Source organism: Emydura macquarii, unplaced genomic scaffold (assembly GCF_026122565.2).
Source record: "Emydura macquarii macquarii isolate MOO-44397 ecotype Brisbane River unplaced genomic scaffold, CSIRO-AGI_Emac_v2 contig_1253, whole genome shotgun sequence".
Lineage (NCBI taxonomy): Eukaryota > Metazoa > Chordata > Testudines > Chelidae > Emydura > Emydura macquarii.
This window is the reverse complement of record NW_027131390.1, coordinates 99,348,755-99,365,243: the sequence shown is the minus strand read 5'-3', so window position 1 is coordinate 99,365,243 and position 16,489 is coordinate 99,348,755. Positions and strand designations below refer to the sequence as shown.

General features: G+C 43.3%; 1 protein-coding gene across 3 annotated transcripts in view; it reads left to right on the top strand.

The window, feature by feature from the left end:
- The first annotated feature begins 19 nt into the window (after positions 1 to 19).
- PARP9 (poly(ADP-ribose) polymerase family member 9) overlaps positions 20 to 16,489 on the top strand; it is a 28,227-nt gene continuing 11,757 nt past the window's right edge. For 2 of the 3 annotated variants that reach the window (XM_067549575.1, XM_067549577.1), the window contains exons 1-6: positions 20 to 170; positions 7,317 to 7,356; positions 8,715 to 9,544; positions 11,574 to 11,813; positions 11,902 to 12,120; positions 14,277 to 14,352. In XM_067549575.1, coding sequence (XP_067405676.1) covers positions 8,723 to 9,544; positions 11,574 to 11,813; positions 11,902 to 12,120; positions 14,277 to 14,352 — 1,357 coding nt within the window. In that variant the 5' untranslated portion in view covers positions 20 to 170; positions 7,317 to 7,356; positions 8,715 to 8,722. Of the gene's footprint in view, positions 171 to 4,215; positions 4,343 to 7,316; positions 7,357 to 8,714; positions 9,545 to 11,573; positions 11,814 to 11,901; positions 12,121 to 14,276; positions 14,353 to 16,489 lie in introns of all 3 variants that reach the window. The other variant, XM_067549576.1, reaches the window with a different exon arrangement.

The following is a 16,489-nucleotide window of genomic DNA, read 5'->3' as shown; positions in this document are numbered from 1 at the left end:
CGGCACCTCGCGCCGCCCCCCCGGTTGCCAGGGACCGGCACCCGCCCGCCAGGCTGCACGTGCGGCGGAGTGGCTGTGGGGCGGCGGGCCGGGCTGCCAGGGCCCCGTGCACCCGCGGAGGGCAGCGGAGTTAGCCGCGGGACTGGGTACGGCCCCGGGGCTCGACTGAGGTGCGTTGATTGCGTCGGGGCAAAAAACCACCCCCGGCTAGCAAAAGCCGGGGGCTGGCGTGCAGAGAGGGAGCCTTAGGGCCACGTTGGGTGCTGGGCTGCCCCGGGTAGTCCTCGTCCGGGCGGCAAGGGGCGTCCGCAGGGCAGGCAGCGCAGTTTGGCCCGCCTCAGCACTGGCTGGCACGTGGGGAGGGTCCATTTTGGTCACTTTCATGGTGCTAGGATTTGTAACGTGGCCGGTGTCCTGGTTTCAAAGATGTAACTAGTAACTTGCACAGTACTGTCACCTCGGGAGGACCGGAGAGAGGCCGGGGGTTGGGGAGGAGTTGTTGCCTTCAGAGCTGGGTGGCCTGCGAGCAGCCCAGGGAGGTTCCCGAGGGTGCGTCTGACCTGGCTCCAGGAGCGGCCAGGGCAGGAGAAGAGGAAGTCCTGTCCCGTCCCAGCTAGTCCAAGACTAGCAGCTGGAGCCCAGGGCCCAGTAGAGGCCCCCAGCCCTGCCCCTCCCTGGCTCTAGGACCAGCACTAGGGAGTTAAAAGGGCCTTGACCTGGCTATGTGTTTGTGTGTGGGGGGGAGGTAACCACAGCGCCTCCGCCCCCGACCATGGGCCTGTTTGTCCACCCATAAGGCCAGCCCTGCCCTCCCCAAAAGGCGAGGAACACCCCACTCCCGGACCATGCCACCCTCACTCCTGCTGCAGCCTTCAGAGCTGGGCTCCCAGCCAGCAGCCGCTGCTCTCCGGGTGCTCAGCACTGTGTAAGCTGGTCTCCCCTACAATAGCCAGATTTCAGTGCAGGAGACCGGATTTCCCGAGGGAGATCAGATGTCACAGCCATGAATTTGGTAGGGCCCCACACATAGGTCTGGATTTGGGAAAGTTGTGGTGCCAGATTTTGATCTTGATAACTCCCCATGTACATCCAGAGAGACTCCATTACACTGATTGAACTGAGAGAGAATTCTGCCTCTGGTTCCTATGCAATCGACAGTAGGTGTTACCTTTCTGTGTGAACAATTGATATTATTTTCATGCTTTTTGGATCATGTGCTTGCACTGAGGCTGAATTATGGTTGTCCTGGGAACCATATAATGTCACTTTCCTGAGTTATATGTATTTTAAAAAAATTCTCACCCATAACATTGCATTCAAGTATTATTTTGCACTGAATTGTTTTTCTATTTTAAGATACATTTTTTGAGTGATATAGTAATATATCTGAAATTTTAAAATGTGATGTTCCAGATATTATCGTGTTGGTATATTTTACATGTTTGGGCCCCAGTCCTGTAGTGAGCGCTGTGGGGGCAGATCTTTGCACCTGTGTGATTCCCCAGTGAAGTCACTGGTGCAGGATTCTGCCCGTGAAGTGCTCATTGTGGGATCAGGGCCTTGGATGTGTGTAGGTGCATTTACTGAAATGGTAGCAGATGCATTTATCTGAACATCATTGAAATCAATCGGATAAATATGGCTGCATTTATCTCACTGTGCAGATGCGCGAATGATAATATGTCTAGTTGTGTAACTGCTCCTGGTGTGCCAGCAGATCAGCAACACTGCCTGTATTTAATACCACCTCAAGGGCTTCTGTGAACCTGGCCCTGAGGTGTTCTTTGACTATCTCCATGAGCTGAGGACCTGATTCTCTTCTTACACCTGTGAAAATCAGGAGTCACTCCACTGAGTTACATTGATACAAAACTGAGAGGCAACTAAAGCAGTAGTTAGGGATCAGTTGATTAGCAGTCTCTCAGTCGGAAAAAAAAAAAAAAAAAAAAGCTCAAGAAAAAACAGAACTAGAACAGGAGCTAAAACGGTTACAAGATATTCATAAAAATATTGATTTAGAAAAAAAACAAAAAGTAACTGATATTAGAGGGAAATTGAATATGTTGATGAATGTTCCATTGAAAAAGCTTTTAGGTATACAAAGCACATGTTTTATGAAAAATGAAATAAAAAAGTGATAGGCTATTGACTCAGAAGCTTAAAGGAATTCAAGAGCAACGTATTATTCCACCAAATAAGAATAATCTGCAAAAGATAGTTACACATCCTAATAAAAATGTGCTGCTTATTATAAAAACCTCCAACCTCTGAAGTTATTCAAAAATATCTGGAAGTATTTGCAGGCTTGCCAAAGATAAGCAATATTGATAAAGAAATAACAGAAGAAATCCTAGAGGCTGTAGCAAATATGAAAAGTGGTAAAACTCCAAGGCCTGATGACTTTCTAGGTGAATTTTACAAGGTATTTAAGGAGGTATTAGTGTGTCCTTTGAGAGGTATCTTCAAGGCCATTCTTTTAGGGGAAGAATTTCCAGAGTTTATGAAAGAAGCAACTGTGGTGGTTCTCCCTAAAGATGGAAAAGGCCTTACCTTAGGCAGTTCCTATAGGCCCATATCTCTAATGAATCTCAACATAAAGATTTTAACAAAAATACTAGCTAGCCAATTGCAATCTATGCTTTCATTTTATATAAATGCAGATTAAACTGGATTCATTAAGGATAGACAAACATAAGACAATATTCAGAGAATACTTGGAATCATCCTTAATGCCAGGTGAAAATAATCCGTTTCTCTTGTTATCACTAGATGCTGAGAAAGCCTTTGGTGGAATAGACTGGAACATGCTATTTCAAGTGCTGTTCCGTGTGGATTTTGGCCCCCAGTTCCTTAAATGAATAACTGCTCTTTACACCAGCCTACAAGCAGTGGTGTGGTTTAATGGGAATAAATCTCCCTTTTTGAATTATACTGAGGGGATTAGAGGGGAATGTTTATTGTCTCCTTTACCTTTTGCACTGACTATTGTGCCTTTTGCACGGAGGATAAGGAATAATGGATCCATCTCAGAAATAAAACTTGTAGGAACACATCAGAAAATTGCATTTTGTGCAGATGATATAATATTATTTTTATCTAAACCAAATATTTCCCTAAAATTAGTTTCTAAAGAAATTCAGGACTTTGGGAAAGTATCTGGATTTAAAGTAAATTATGCCAAATCTGGAATATAAGGTATAAATTTGCCAGACTTTGCAAAGTTACTCCTTTAGAAAACATTTGGGTACAAATGGACAACAAATTCTATAAGATACCTGAGAATTCAGATATCAAACCACGTAGAAGACCTCTGTGGTTGAAATGTCAAACCTCCACTTCAGCAAATGAAAAAAAAAAGACCTGGAGTGCTGGGGGAAATATGCAATTTCTTGGTTGGGAAGAATAGCTGCAGTCAAAATGAATATTTTGCGAAGGATATATTTCTTATTTCAAAATCTTCCTGTGATTATCCAAGATAAAACCTTAGCAGGAATACAAAGGATGTTGTTAGAATTTATACAGACTAAGGGCAGGTTCACACTGACTGCGCGATTCGGCGGCAGTCGACGGGAGTTACGCAAACTATGCAGAGTAGTTTGCGTAACTGACGTCGACTGCTCATCTTCCCTTCTGCGCGCCGTTCACACTGCGCTGAGCCGATGGGAAGCTCAGCACTACGCTGCTGGAGGGTGTGGACTTACTCAGTCGACTTCCTGATCGATTGAGTGGGTCTCACTGACCGCTCAATTGATCCTGAAAGATTGATCTGGCGGCGGTGATTTTGCCGCCATCAGTGTAAACGTAGCCTAAGAAAAGACCAAGAGTTAGAGCAAATACTTGTACAGACCCATTAAACAGAGTGGACCAACTGTTCCAAATATTCTATGGTACTGTCAAGCCAGCCAGATCATAGCAGTAGTGGATTGGGGGCATGCTAAACCAGCCAAACACTGGGTCTTTATTGAACAAGAAAACTCTGGCAGTGTAAACAGCACTAAGATACCATGGATTAATAAAAGAAATCACTCCCGCTAGAAATTTACACACATCCTTAAGCAAAGGCTACTTTATGGATTTGGGATAGAACTAGAGATATCCATTGCAAATAATCTTAACCCAAATTGCAAGCCAGAGAGCTTCAAAGATTGGGAGAGCCATGGAATACACACGGTTGGCCACCTATTTAGTAAAGAAACTTTTCTAACTTATTTATAGATCAAAACTAATTTTAACTGGCCTACTCTCCTCTGGTACCAGTACTTTCAAGTCAAGCAATGTGTTTCTCGGCTTTCTAGAAAACGTGTTCTACTTCGAGTGATTGCTCATATCCCTTCCAATATAGGTGAGTTCACGCCAGCGTTAAATAGAAAGATCTGATGACTGTATTACTGTATAATGTCTCTTTAAACAAAAGCTAACTGTTGACATGTAATGATTGTTTGGTTTCTCATATTTACATGACAAGAATCTGTAAATTTGTTAAAACTTCCTAAACAAATAATGTTTTTTTTGTTTTTTAAGAAAGAAATTAGGGTCTGGAGTAACATTTGGATTTGGATCAGAATCCTTCCAAATTCTGGCCCATCTAGATGAAAACATTTGGTCTTCAGAAAATGAACAATTGGCATAAATTATTGATATTGCTAAAGAGAGACTTCAGCTCCAAAAGCACAGCTCTCTCTCCCTTTTAAGTTAAATGAGAACTTGTGAAATGCTGGTAGCAGCTCACATATCCACTATGTGGCCAAGCCACTAGAGGGCAACGTATCACCTCCCTTCCCCTCCCCTTTTCCCCACACTCAGTCACTCCATTACAATAGGCAGCAACTGTGGGCCCTATTACTCCAAATGGACAATGTTTTAGTTTTAATCCACCTCAGTCATTGTGATGAAGTGGGTTACAGCCCACGAAAGCTTATGCCTGCAGAAATTAAATTTGTTAGTCTTTCAAGTGCTACAGGACTCTCATTGTTTTTACCTAGCTTTATGTTACTATATAAATTGTGTCAGGAGAAACAAGGACATGATAAGAAGAAAAAGATCAAGCCTCAGATTTTTAACTAGTACAGACATTAATAATGGGTGTGCTAATTTAACACCTTACTCTCCTGTGATGCTCATTCCCTGCTGAATATGCTTCGCAGGATGAGAAGTTTTGCAAGCTGTACATGGTGACCTTTGCCTTGCTGAACTTTCTTTATGTAGCAGAAGTAGTAAAATCTCACCTGGGCATGACTGCGAAGAGTTCTGTAGCATTTATTTCCATTGGCTCCTTGGTTGCTTACAGCAGCGGTTCCCAAACATTTTCCCTGCATGACCCCATTTTCAGATGTGTTGTTAACCACTACTCGAGACAGCATGGAAGTTGCCGTTTAAAAGTGGTGTCCTCCCTGCCGTGTGACCTCACACGCACTGTACGTGCAAGGTCACGCCGCAAGGAGGATGCCATTTTGCTTTACAAAATGGAGTCCTCTGGACTGCATGACCTCACACACATAGGGAGATAGGGTGCACGCAAGGTCATGCTGCATGGAGGGTGCTGTTTTGTAGAGCAAAATAGCTTCCCCCATGCGACATGATCTTGTGCATACGGTGCGTGTGAGGTCACGCTGCGCGGAGGAGGCCGTTTTGTAAAATGGCATGACCCCATCTGCTGATGAAGCGACCCCAATTGGGGTCACGACCCACAATTTGGGAACCGCTGGTCTACTGATCTATGCTGTAAGCTATATGCCATACATAGAGGCAATGCATTTAGTGGTCTGGGAGCCAGACACTCTTGAATTAAAATCAGCTACTGACTCCCTCTGTGATCTTAGACAAATGACTGAGTCTAAATTTTCAAAACTGAGTGCCTAAAGTGAGGCACCAGCACAAATGGCTTGATTACCAGAGGTAAGGAGCACCCACGGGTCCCTTTGAAGTTAACCAGGCAATTTATAATCCCTATCTATCCATCTTCTTATACGATGCCCAGTTCCATGGTATCTGAGAGCCTGCTGAGACACCCAGGTTTGAAAATTTTGGTTTGAACCCTCTAGCCTGTGTTTTCCTATCTGCAGAACCCTTCCCTCCTACGATCCTATTTACCCCCCTCGCAGAGCAGTTGAGGGTCAATGTGTGAATCAAGCTGCTGAGCCTGTAGACAGACTCCTGTTGACATTCCTCCATGGCAACCAACCTGGATGATTCCAGGGGCATTAGGAAAAGTCTGTTGGGGAAGGGCAGTTAGGCTGGTAAGTGCTGGAGCTGGAGGGGAGGAGAGCGCTCAGCGGGGGTGGGAAGGAGGAGGGGCTTGAAGATGGGGAACATGATGAAGATGCTGGTAAGTGACTAGAAAGAAAGGAGAGCCAAAGATTTATTCGGGGGCAAAGTGCCGGAGTCAGGGTATTTAAGGGGATAAGAAAGGATAGTGGAGGGTCGGAGATTACTGATTTAGAGCGAAGGAGCCAATGGACGACACTTTCTTAGTGTGTAACCTGGCTACACAGCCAGGGAAATAAACTGTGAAATCCCCTGTGGACATGGGGATTTTTCAGGCAAAAGTGGCCTGTACATACAGGCAGAGGGAAAGCTGTAAAATTCGCTGCATCTCCCTCCCAGCACATGCCCAGCCCCAGAGTTGTGCGGAAGCCCTTTGTTTGGGTTTGGGCTCCACAATTTTGGCCCTTTTCCAAGGAATATCATAGCCTGAAATAACAGGAATCAGTTCACAAACGTTTTTGAACAATGGTTTGTGGAAGTTCCAGTGTACATCTGTTAAGTATTATGTATGAATGTGTGTGTGCGGGCGTGTGTGTATATATATTATAGGTGGAGCTGGTAGCACAGCCTATTATTAAATTTGCCCAACATTTTCCATTATAAGACCATGGTTTCACTTGCTTGTAACTCTGCCAGTCTTTAATCATTCTAGCAGAAATTTTCCATGATGGGTGTCTGTCAGGCTGAATTTTTTTGGGAACATTTCAGCCAAAATGGTTCAGCCATTTCCAAGAAAAAGGCTAGGGAAAATACATTGCCTTTCAATATTAAGAAAATTCAGGTGACCTTTTCTTTGAAAAGCTCTAGCTCTCCCAGGCTTTGGAACAGGGACTTGAAATTTGGCAGGGAAATGGCCTTTGTGTCAGGGATGTGTCTTTTGCCATTTTTGTGAAAATCTGCCCACATTGGCTAAATTATAAAGCTTTGAAAAATAATGCACATGCCTACTAGAATATATATATGTGTGTGTGTAATATGTTATATAATGTTATGTAATATTTATATATAATATAATATGTTTATTTTTTTTTCCTTTTTGTATTATTACACAGACATCCAATCCAGAGACCCCCGAGGAGGATTACGATTCAGGTAAGCTTCTCTCTTTTCATGTTATGGAGCAGATTAGAATTTATTAATTTATCCCCTTCTTCTTTGAACTGAAATATCACTGCAGCTAAAACAAGTTAACTTGAAAGTATGCAAGTGGTTTTAGTTGAAAGCAAACCAAAATGTACGACCCGGACAAGGATGTCAATTCAATGTTTAATTAGTTTTATGTGGTTTCCCCACACTTTTGAAAGTATAGTACAGATGTGCTAAAGAAAAGACACTTTGATGGAAAACAGTTTAAATTCAGTGCACCTTACTAACAATGAGATGCAGAACAGTCTATTTTTAGACTATAACTGTGGGGAGAAATAGGTCTGTAGCACAGCTGAAAAGTGAGGTCAACTCATGCAAGTGGTAAGGATTTACACAAACAAATTAACAAAATATATACTGTATGCAGTTCTATAGAAATCTACCAACACAGAGGATTATATAGTTCAGGGGATTAATGATATAAAGACACTACATTGCTAGTTCTGATCCACTCCCAGTGGGTTGTGATAAAAAATTGTTGATCTGACATCTGTTAGGTGGCTTCTGTGAAATGAGATGGTGGCCCATTTTCTTTTCCTATAGAGCTTCTCAAACTTGTAGGGAGAATGTGACTGCTGTGGGCTCAAAGGGAGGGCCTGTGAGCAGCTGCCGAACTAAAGAGTGAGCCTAGTGGATGAGAACATGGGACTGGAAAACCAAGTGTTCACAGGTTTATAGGATGAGGTGGATATCTGGCAGCTCTAGAATATTGATGCTGAGCCTCTTTTGTTCCTCACAATCAAAATGTACTCCCCAGCTCCCTGAAATTCACATCAGTGGTGATACATAAAGGATTGGATGGAGGGAGGGAGAGAAGGCCTTGAAGAAGCATGGGATAATGGGACCATCCAGACAGGGAAGTCCACATGGACAGAGGAAGGAAGAAGAGTTCCTCCTGGGAAGTCAGGGAATGTCACCTGATTAGAACAAAGATGAGGGTGTAAGTGTAACCCGGCCCATAGGACAGTGTCTTTATAGACCGCACATTGATTTAGGAGACAAAGAATTGTCCTGGGCAGGGGAAGGAGGAGAGTTAAAGGGATGACTCTTGACAAGAGAATGAGCAAGAATGGGGCCAGGCTAGGCTTGTATAAGGAAGCTCTCCCTCGCAAGGCCTTTGCCTCCTTGCTTTACTGGTAAAGAAGCCAAAAACTGTCTATCCTTACTGTGCCTCTGAGATAGAATATGAGAAGAGAAGACTATGACAAAGGGAATGATCCGTAAATAATTAAAATATGCTCTGCATTAAAAATGTTTTTGACATTGGATCACCGCATTTCTCTTCAAATTGTTTTATAATCTAGTGTCCAGCATGGATACAGAGGAGAGCTTAACAATTCCCATCAGCAGAGATTTTTATGAAATCCTTACGAGAAGAGAGCGCTGTCTACATGATCTCATTGAGAAGAAGTTTGGTTGCATCTCTCTCCTTAAGGGTATAAGATGTCCTCCTGAAGTATACAGGAAAAGCCTGAAGGAAGGAACTGAGATATCTGTTTGGATAGATGATATGACAAGACATAATGCTGATGCTTTGGTGAATGCAGCCAATGAACGTCTGGATCATACTGGAGGCCTTGCTCTTGCCCTTATGAAAGCTGGTGGGTCAGAAATTGAACAAGAGAGTAAACGTTATATTGAGTGCTATGGAAAGCTCAGCACTGGCCAAATAGCGGTAACAGGTGGAGGCAGGCTTTCCTGTAAGAAAGTTATCCACGCTGTAGGTCCAAGATGGTCTCAATATGACAGTCAGAGATGTTGTCACACACTTGAGGCAGCCATTATAAATGTGCTGAAATATGTTACTGCTCCAGAGAATAATATAAAGTCTGTGGCAATCCCTGCAGTGAGCTCAGGAATTTTTGGCTTCCCAGTAGATTTATGTGCTCGTGTGATCGTACACACCATAAAGAATTATAAACCATTACCTGGCTGGTTTAAAGAAATCCACTTGGTGAACATTGCTGAGCCCACAGTTGCAGCAATGAAAAAGGCCTGTGAAGAATTGCTGGGCAAGAGTGACATCAACTCATTTCAAGAGACTCCACCAGCTTCAGCAAACCAGCTTCCAGATTCCATCACAATCAATGGTCTTCGCCTACACATCAAAAGAGGATACATTGAAGATCAGCAAGTAAGTCTTCACAATGGAGCACGAAGGGCCCAATCTTGTGAAGTGCTGAGCGTGGAGTTGCATCCCACCACCTTGCAGGATTGTACTCTGAGAGATTAGAGGGCATGTTGTATTGATCCAGTAAATATGCATCTTGTTCTCTTGCCTTTTTTAGCTACCCCACATTAGAATCAGTGGAGCAATACAGTACATACCCAAGTGTCTCATAATATGGCTACTGAGTTTTGAAAAGTTTCAATTTTCTCTCTGAGTGAGCCCTGCAATGAGAGGATAGAAGAGAACAACAGATTGAGTCAGGGCAGTCAATAACTTTATTCTATGTTAACATTACTTTTTTAATGTAATATTTTAATAGTTAACATTTTTAATGTACTTTTAGAAGTTTATTCTCCTAGCTCCAATCACGTCCTGCTTTTTTTTTTTATGGAATGGAACAAATGTTCCTCTGAGTCTCACAATTGGAGCATTCAGCATATACTGCCACAGCTGAAGATATTTTCTAAAAACAATGCACACATCATCTTTTACCAGTATGTGATTTAAATAGACCTATTTAACTGCTTATAACTGGGAAATCTGGTAAAAAACATGATAATCCTAGTTATGAGCAAACCAGAAAAGGTAATTAGATTGGAAGCTGCATCAGAGCTTTAATGTAAGGATGTAATTGTAACCTGGCCCATAGAACAGAGTCTTTACAGGATGCACAGTGATTTAGGAGACAAAGAATTGTCCTGGCTGGGGGAGGATGAGAGTTAGTGATGGCAATTGACAAGTGAATGAGAAAGAATGGGGCCAAACTGGGGCCATTCTTTAACAGCTTTAATGATAGTCTGTTTCTAAAAAATACTGTATTTTACAGAATTTTCCATACCTTGTGTGTTAAAGAAACATCTTGACTCCTTAAGAAGTTTTTTTTATAGATGTGGAAATAAAAGGCAGCAATTATGACCTTTAGTCGATGCGGGAAAAAGGTCTTCAACTGACTATAGAAAGTTATATACCTTCCGAGCAATGGAATGGGTATAGCCCAGAGCCTTGTATTTTTAGTTACTCTTAAACAATCAAGCTAAGGTTAGACTCATTTTTCCTGTGATCAAAATACCATAAGCAAAAGTTTTGCATTTTGCAAATTTAGTTCCAAATTACAGCAGGCCTAAGGGATTTCTGATGGGCAGAAGGAGAAAGCTCAGGGATTTCCATCCTCCCATAGCGTTCCTGCACAGAAGACAGACATAATTTTGCAATTCCTTCTGCATACACAGGATGGTGAGGGCTATTAATGTGGCTGGCAGTGAGGCTATATCTACACCACACCCCACCTGTGTAGACTACGTATAGCTATGTGCCACAGTGAAACGTCTGCTGCATGCACTGCTTGCTGCAGTGTGTATCTGCTCATGCCAGTGAAAGGCTCTGGCAAGAGGAGACAGGGGAAAGCTTCAGCAGCTCGTTGCTGCCAGAGCCTTTTACTGCAGTGAGGAAAGGCTCTAAGAACAGGAAGGCAGCTAGCTGCCTGCCTTCTGCCTTTCCACTTGGAGGGGAAAGGCGCCAGCAATGGGAAGATAGTGGAGTCTTTCCCTGCTGTGCCTTCCCTGCCTGGCTGATAGAGTCTTTCCCTATGGCGGGAAAAGCTCCAGCAGCAGGGAGGCAGTGACACTGCACTGCTAAAAATAGCAGTGTAGATGGGGAGGGCAGGGAGGCACAGCTTGGGTGAGTAGAAGGCATGTAGGTGATGTATTTGTGTACATAACCACACCCTTCAACTGTGTCTTTACATGCCTAAGCCATGCCTCACTGTGGGGGTGGGGGAGCGCTACGCTGTTATGTTCTCTACATGCCACAGAAAGAAGCATGCAGTGTAGACATACCTTAAAAGGGGGAGTGTTTGGGTGGGGTGGCTTTTTTATAAGGAAAAACTCCACCAGCTGCACAGGTACTTTTGAAGTGGGGATCTGACTTCAGTGCAAGTAAAATATGCATTTAGCAGCAGTGAAATATACTGAGAGCTTGTGTTCTTTTCTTCCAGACTGCAGTTATTGTTAATTTTGTACTTGTGAATGATCTCTCAAGAGGTGATCTCTCAAGAGGAAACATTTCAAGAGCAATTCTGAAAAAAGCAGGCCCATCTCTTCAGACGGACTTTCTATCTGAGTTACAAAAACTTCCTCCAGATGAGAAATACATAGTCACAAAAGGATACGATCTGGCCTGCAAGTCTGTGCTCCACGTAGTATGGTCATCAGAAAGCATCAGTGATTCACGCATGGTGATGTTCAGTTACAGTGGATTTTCACTTCTCTTTTTCATGTCAAAAAGTAGAGTGAGGTAAAAAAACTCTCCTTTTTTTTCTGCAGGTACTAAAAACTACAATGTCAAGATGTTTGCTTAAGATTCAGGAGCATAAGTTTCCTTCAGTTTCCTTCCCTGCATTTGAGACTGAAGTGTTAAATTTGACAGGGGATGAAGTAGCAGATATTATGATTGATGAAGTTTTAAACTTTGCAAAGGAACATCCTGGGAAGAAGACAGATGTGTCTTTTGTGATCCATCCATATAACAGTGATGTCTATAAGGTAAAATATTTAGTGTTAACTATAAGTAGAACCCACTATAACCATGAAGAAAGTTTCTGTGTATTGCTACAAGCTAAAGTACTTTATATACCACAAACTATACATACCATTTGTAAAAATGAGTAGCAAGCATCTGATGTATGTGTTTGCCTCTCACTTATCTACTTTACTATAGTGTGTCACATGTTGCTGTCTTGTGACTAAACCCAGGGGAAGATCACACCTGGCAAGTTTGGACTGGGAATTTGATTGACATCTGCCCCTGAAAGGGATGAATAAATGGCATCCTGGCAAGGGACAGGAGTCAGCCTACATGAGAAGCAAATTCTCAGGGAATGTGAATTCTAGGCTAGCTTTGTAGAGTGCTTTCCCCTCTTTTGCCCAGTTGCCCGCTTTCTCCCTGCTGCATGGCTCTGAGGGATGGAAAATGTGCAGAGAGGTATCTCTCCTGGTTCATCTGGCAGTAACTTCAGACAAATTCTGACTGGAAATCCATCAGTCCCCTGGGGAGCTTACTTAATTGCCTTCCTATCGGTAGCCCCAACAGCATGGCTGTCACTTAGGCCTCATGCAGTTCTTGGGCTGGCCTGGAGTATACAGTGAAGATGCTGCTCCCCACTTACTTGGAGACTTCTGAAGTACTTCTACTGAAGTTATGCCACGGGAAATGCATTTAGCAAATTCTGTCACATCATCTCCTGTAGCGATGTATTGTCACAAAGGACTTGGCCTTCCATGGTAGATGAGGCCACATTCTCTCTTGGTGATTTCAATGGAACTGTACCAGTTTATGTCAGCAGATAATTTGGCCCAAGTGATTTCTATGTGGCTGTTTTAGGTAGCCATGTATTATAAAAATATAAACTTTGATCCTATTCTCATTGAATCCAAAACTCCCACTGACTTCCAGAGGTGAGGAGTGAACCTGTATATTGTAGCAAAAGTAACACACAGAGCAATAGTGTGGGCTGGCAAAAAGCCTACGTTATGCTCTTGCTTCTGCTTGAAAGGCTATCATAGACATTCAAATCATATTCAGAACCAAATTCAGATGTGAAGTGTAATGCGGTATCGATAACTGGGTGTATGGGAGTCTGAATATAACTTACAGGCTTAAGGACTGGAAAAAGGTGTAGCCACTCCTACCTGCTTGCTCTTTCCTGTTAGTTGCTTTTCCTGACACACCATCTCTCCCATGCCACTGATGTGTACGTTACGTCAATTTTGATACCTAGATTCAGATAAACCAACTTACAGACATTCATTGACATGTAACTTACACCACCTTTCATGTAAACTCTGACATTGCCCCTCAGTTTTAGAAATACTTACAATAAGAGTTTTCAAGTGTAATTACAGCTGACTTTTGTTCATCTCTGCTGTAGACCTGCAGTGCAGTTTCTTCACCTTTTTGTCAGTATAGTTCAGTGTAAAATCTTATTTTCTAATATAGTATTAATTTGCAACGTACTTTTCACAGTGGTTTTCTGAAGATGATTTTTTATCATTTTTCCGTATGTCAGAACTCTGCCAAATTACATTTGGTTATCATTTGTCTCAGTGTTTCCTTGGACCACATGCTCACAATGCCAGTTGTTTCACTAATGTATCAAAGCCTGTCTCTCCCCGCCTCAGGCCTTCAAGGCTGAAAAACAACAGGAATATTGTGTTTTCACTGCTGAGGGAGGCCAGTCTGCAGGAAGCCCAAACCCACTGCCCAGCACGGAGCAGTGCTCCTCAGTGGCTTCCCACATGAAGCTATGGAGAGGAGTTTGATGAGTTAGATAGTGGGATAGACAGTGCATCAGGGCACAGCATGGATCCATCAGCATAAAACTGCAAGTAGAAGAGAGCAATGGGCAGTTTTTGCTTCTGTCCATAAGCTATAACAACAGCCCCAGTCTACCTCCATATGCAACTGGAACTCCATATGGAACATACTACCTCCAGATGGAACTGAGGAGGATGCCATCCATGTCCCAGTACAAAGCCCTGGAACCAGGCTTGGCACAGGAGACCAGCATTAGGCCCTGTATGAAAGGAGACTGACTAAAATTGTTTACCTAACAGAAATCTGGAGAGACGGACTCTGTTCATTTCTTAGTGGTTTGACCCATAGATGGTTGTGAACTGATTCTAAATTTTTCTTTTTCAAGGCTTTCCAAACAAAGTTTGATTCAGTGAAAAGGAAACTGGGAAAGGACGTGGAACGCAACAAACGTGATGATTTGGGTAAGTAAGGAGCACAAAGGGTGAGTAAGATACAGATAAAGCACACGATCAGCACCGTCCTTGTGTCAAAGATAGGATTTCTAAGACCAGACTCAGGTCCTTGCTGCCCCCACCAGTATTTGGGTAGTTGATGGTTAAGAAGAAGGGGGCTCTTCTGGCTTCCAGTAACTCACCTAGCCAGATGTGCAGTGCCTTTTTTGGGGCAAGAGGAGTTCCTTTCTGACCCTGAAGCACAGGTTTTAATTACCCTTATGCATTCTGGCTTGAATAGCTACAAGTCTCGTTAGTGGCCATGAAATTCTCTAAGCAGTCCTCTCCTCAGCCTAGTTGATTGTCACTGATCCAATGAATGAAAATAAACTTTAACCAGTTCAAATCAAGAGAAAGATCAACAGAACCTAACCTTTAAGTTAGGTATGATGGGCCTGAGTCGCTCCCTGCGGCACCCCACCTCTGAGGGAGGGAAGGTGCCCCCTGCACATATCTCTGCGTTATGCTGTTGGAAACAGACATAATCCAGGGCTGAAAGTTGTTTCCTTATTTTTTCTCAGAGTTTTCCTAGAACCATGCCCAGAAGTTTAGTGCACCTGACTTTAACTTTAAAAAAATAATTAAACTTTGGGAACCTCGACTGAGTGCATTTTAGCTACTACAGAGTTCCAGAGCTTATTGTATATGTTTAATTAACACAGTAAAATCTGCACCTGCAACAGGCAGTGGCCTGTATTTAGTTACCGCTTTGAAGTTTCCAGTACAGTTTTGTTCAGCTTTTGGTTAGGGCCTGGACCTGTGACATGCTGAGCACTGTCAGTATCAACTGCAGTCAGTGGGAGTTGATTGCACAATGTATGACGTGATTGGGCCCCTGGCGCCAGAGGGTAAAATTTAAGTTCAAGGGAGGTGAGGATGGTGTCATGGGGTGGCATTGCTTCCCTTGTAGGCAGGGGAGTTGTATTTGCATTGTGTCTCCTGTGTTTAATTATAGCAGGCAGCAGTCCAGCCTATTGCCATTTCCATCATAGGACTCTTTATTACAAGCTGAGAATGTTGTCATTTCAAACATATTCTAGCTAGCCAATGCAAAGCAATGATTTTAGCACTCATTTACATCCTACTTAAACCTTAAACAAAAAAAAAAACAACCCAGGGAGAACACAAATATAGTTAAAATGCAAAAGGTACCTCATTTTTCCCAAGCCAAATACCAGAAGCGATTTAAAAGGGTGCCTTTGTAAGTAAGACAGTGCCCTCTCCTTCACTTCCCTGTAGAACTACAGTGTATTCTCTTAACACAAAAACGTTCATAACTAGAGACTTTTAAAAGCAAACTTTACATTTTCAGTCTGTGTAAATATTTAATTTCATCATCTCCAGTGTCTCCTGAAATAGCAACTTCTGCTTAAATCCCACATTAGAGGAACGTGGAAAAACATGAAACTGAAGAACAAGTTTCTAAATGGTTCACAGAAGTACAGCTACCATTTAATTTGACTTCAAAATATAATGATGCTATATACCTGGGATCAAACTGTATTTCTTAATTATTACTAGGGTCAAATCCTGGTCCCACTTAAATCAATGAGCGATTTGTCATTGACTTTAATAGGCTCAGAATTAGGCCCTTACGGGGAGATTTTCAAAGGCAGAATTGAAAGTTAATGGGCGTTAGACGCCCACCTGCCACTTGTATCTTTAAAAATCTACCCCTTAGTGCAGTGATCCCCAAACTGTGGGAGTGGTGGGTGCAGAGGAACATTTTGGTGGGGCACATGGCAGGGCCTAGGTCAGCCTCCACAGGGGGTGGGGAGGGAGCGCCACGCTTCCAGCCCTGCTCTGCTCCTAGCCCAGCTCCAGCCAGAGCTCCACTCCGTCCCCTGCTCTGCGCCCAGCCCAGCTCCACCCCCAGCTGCAGCTCTACTCCGCCCTCTACTCTGCGCCAAGCCCAGATCTGCCCTCATTCTCTCTCCACCCCCAGGCCAGCTCCGCCTATAGCCTCAGCTCCTCCCCCATCCCCAGTTTCTATATCCCCCCAGCTCTGCCTTCCATGCAAGCTCCCTTGCTGAGGAAGCCTTGGCTGTGCATTAATGGAGAGGGGGTGCGGACAGATTCCATTAGTGGTGAGTGGGGGCACAACAGG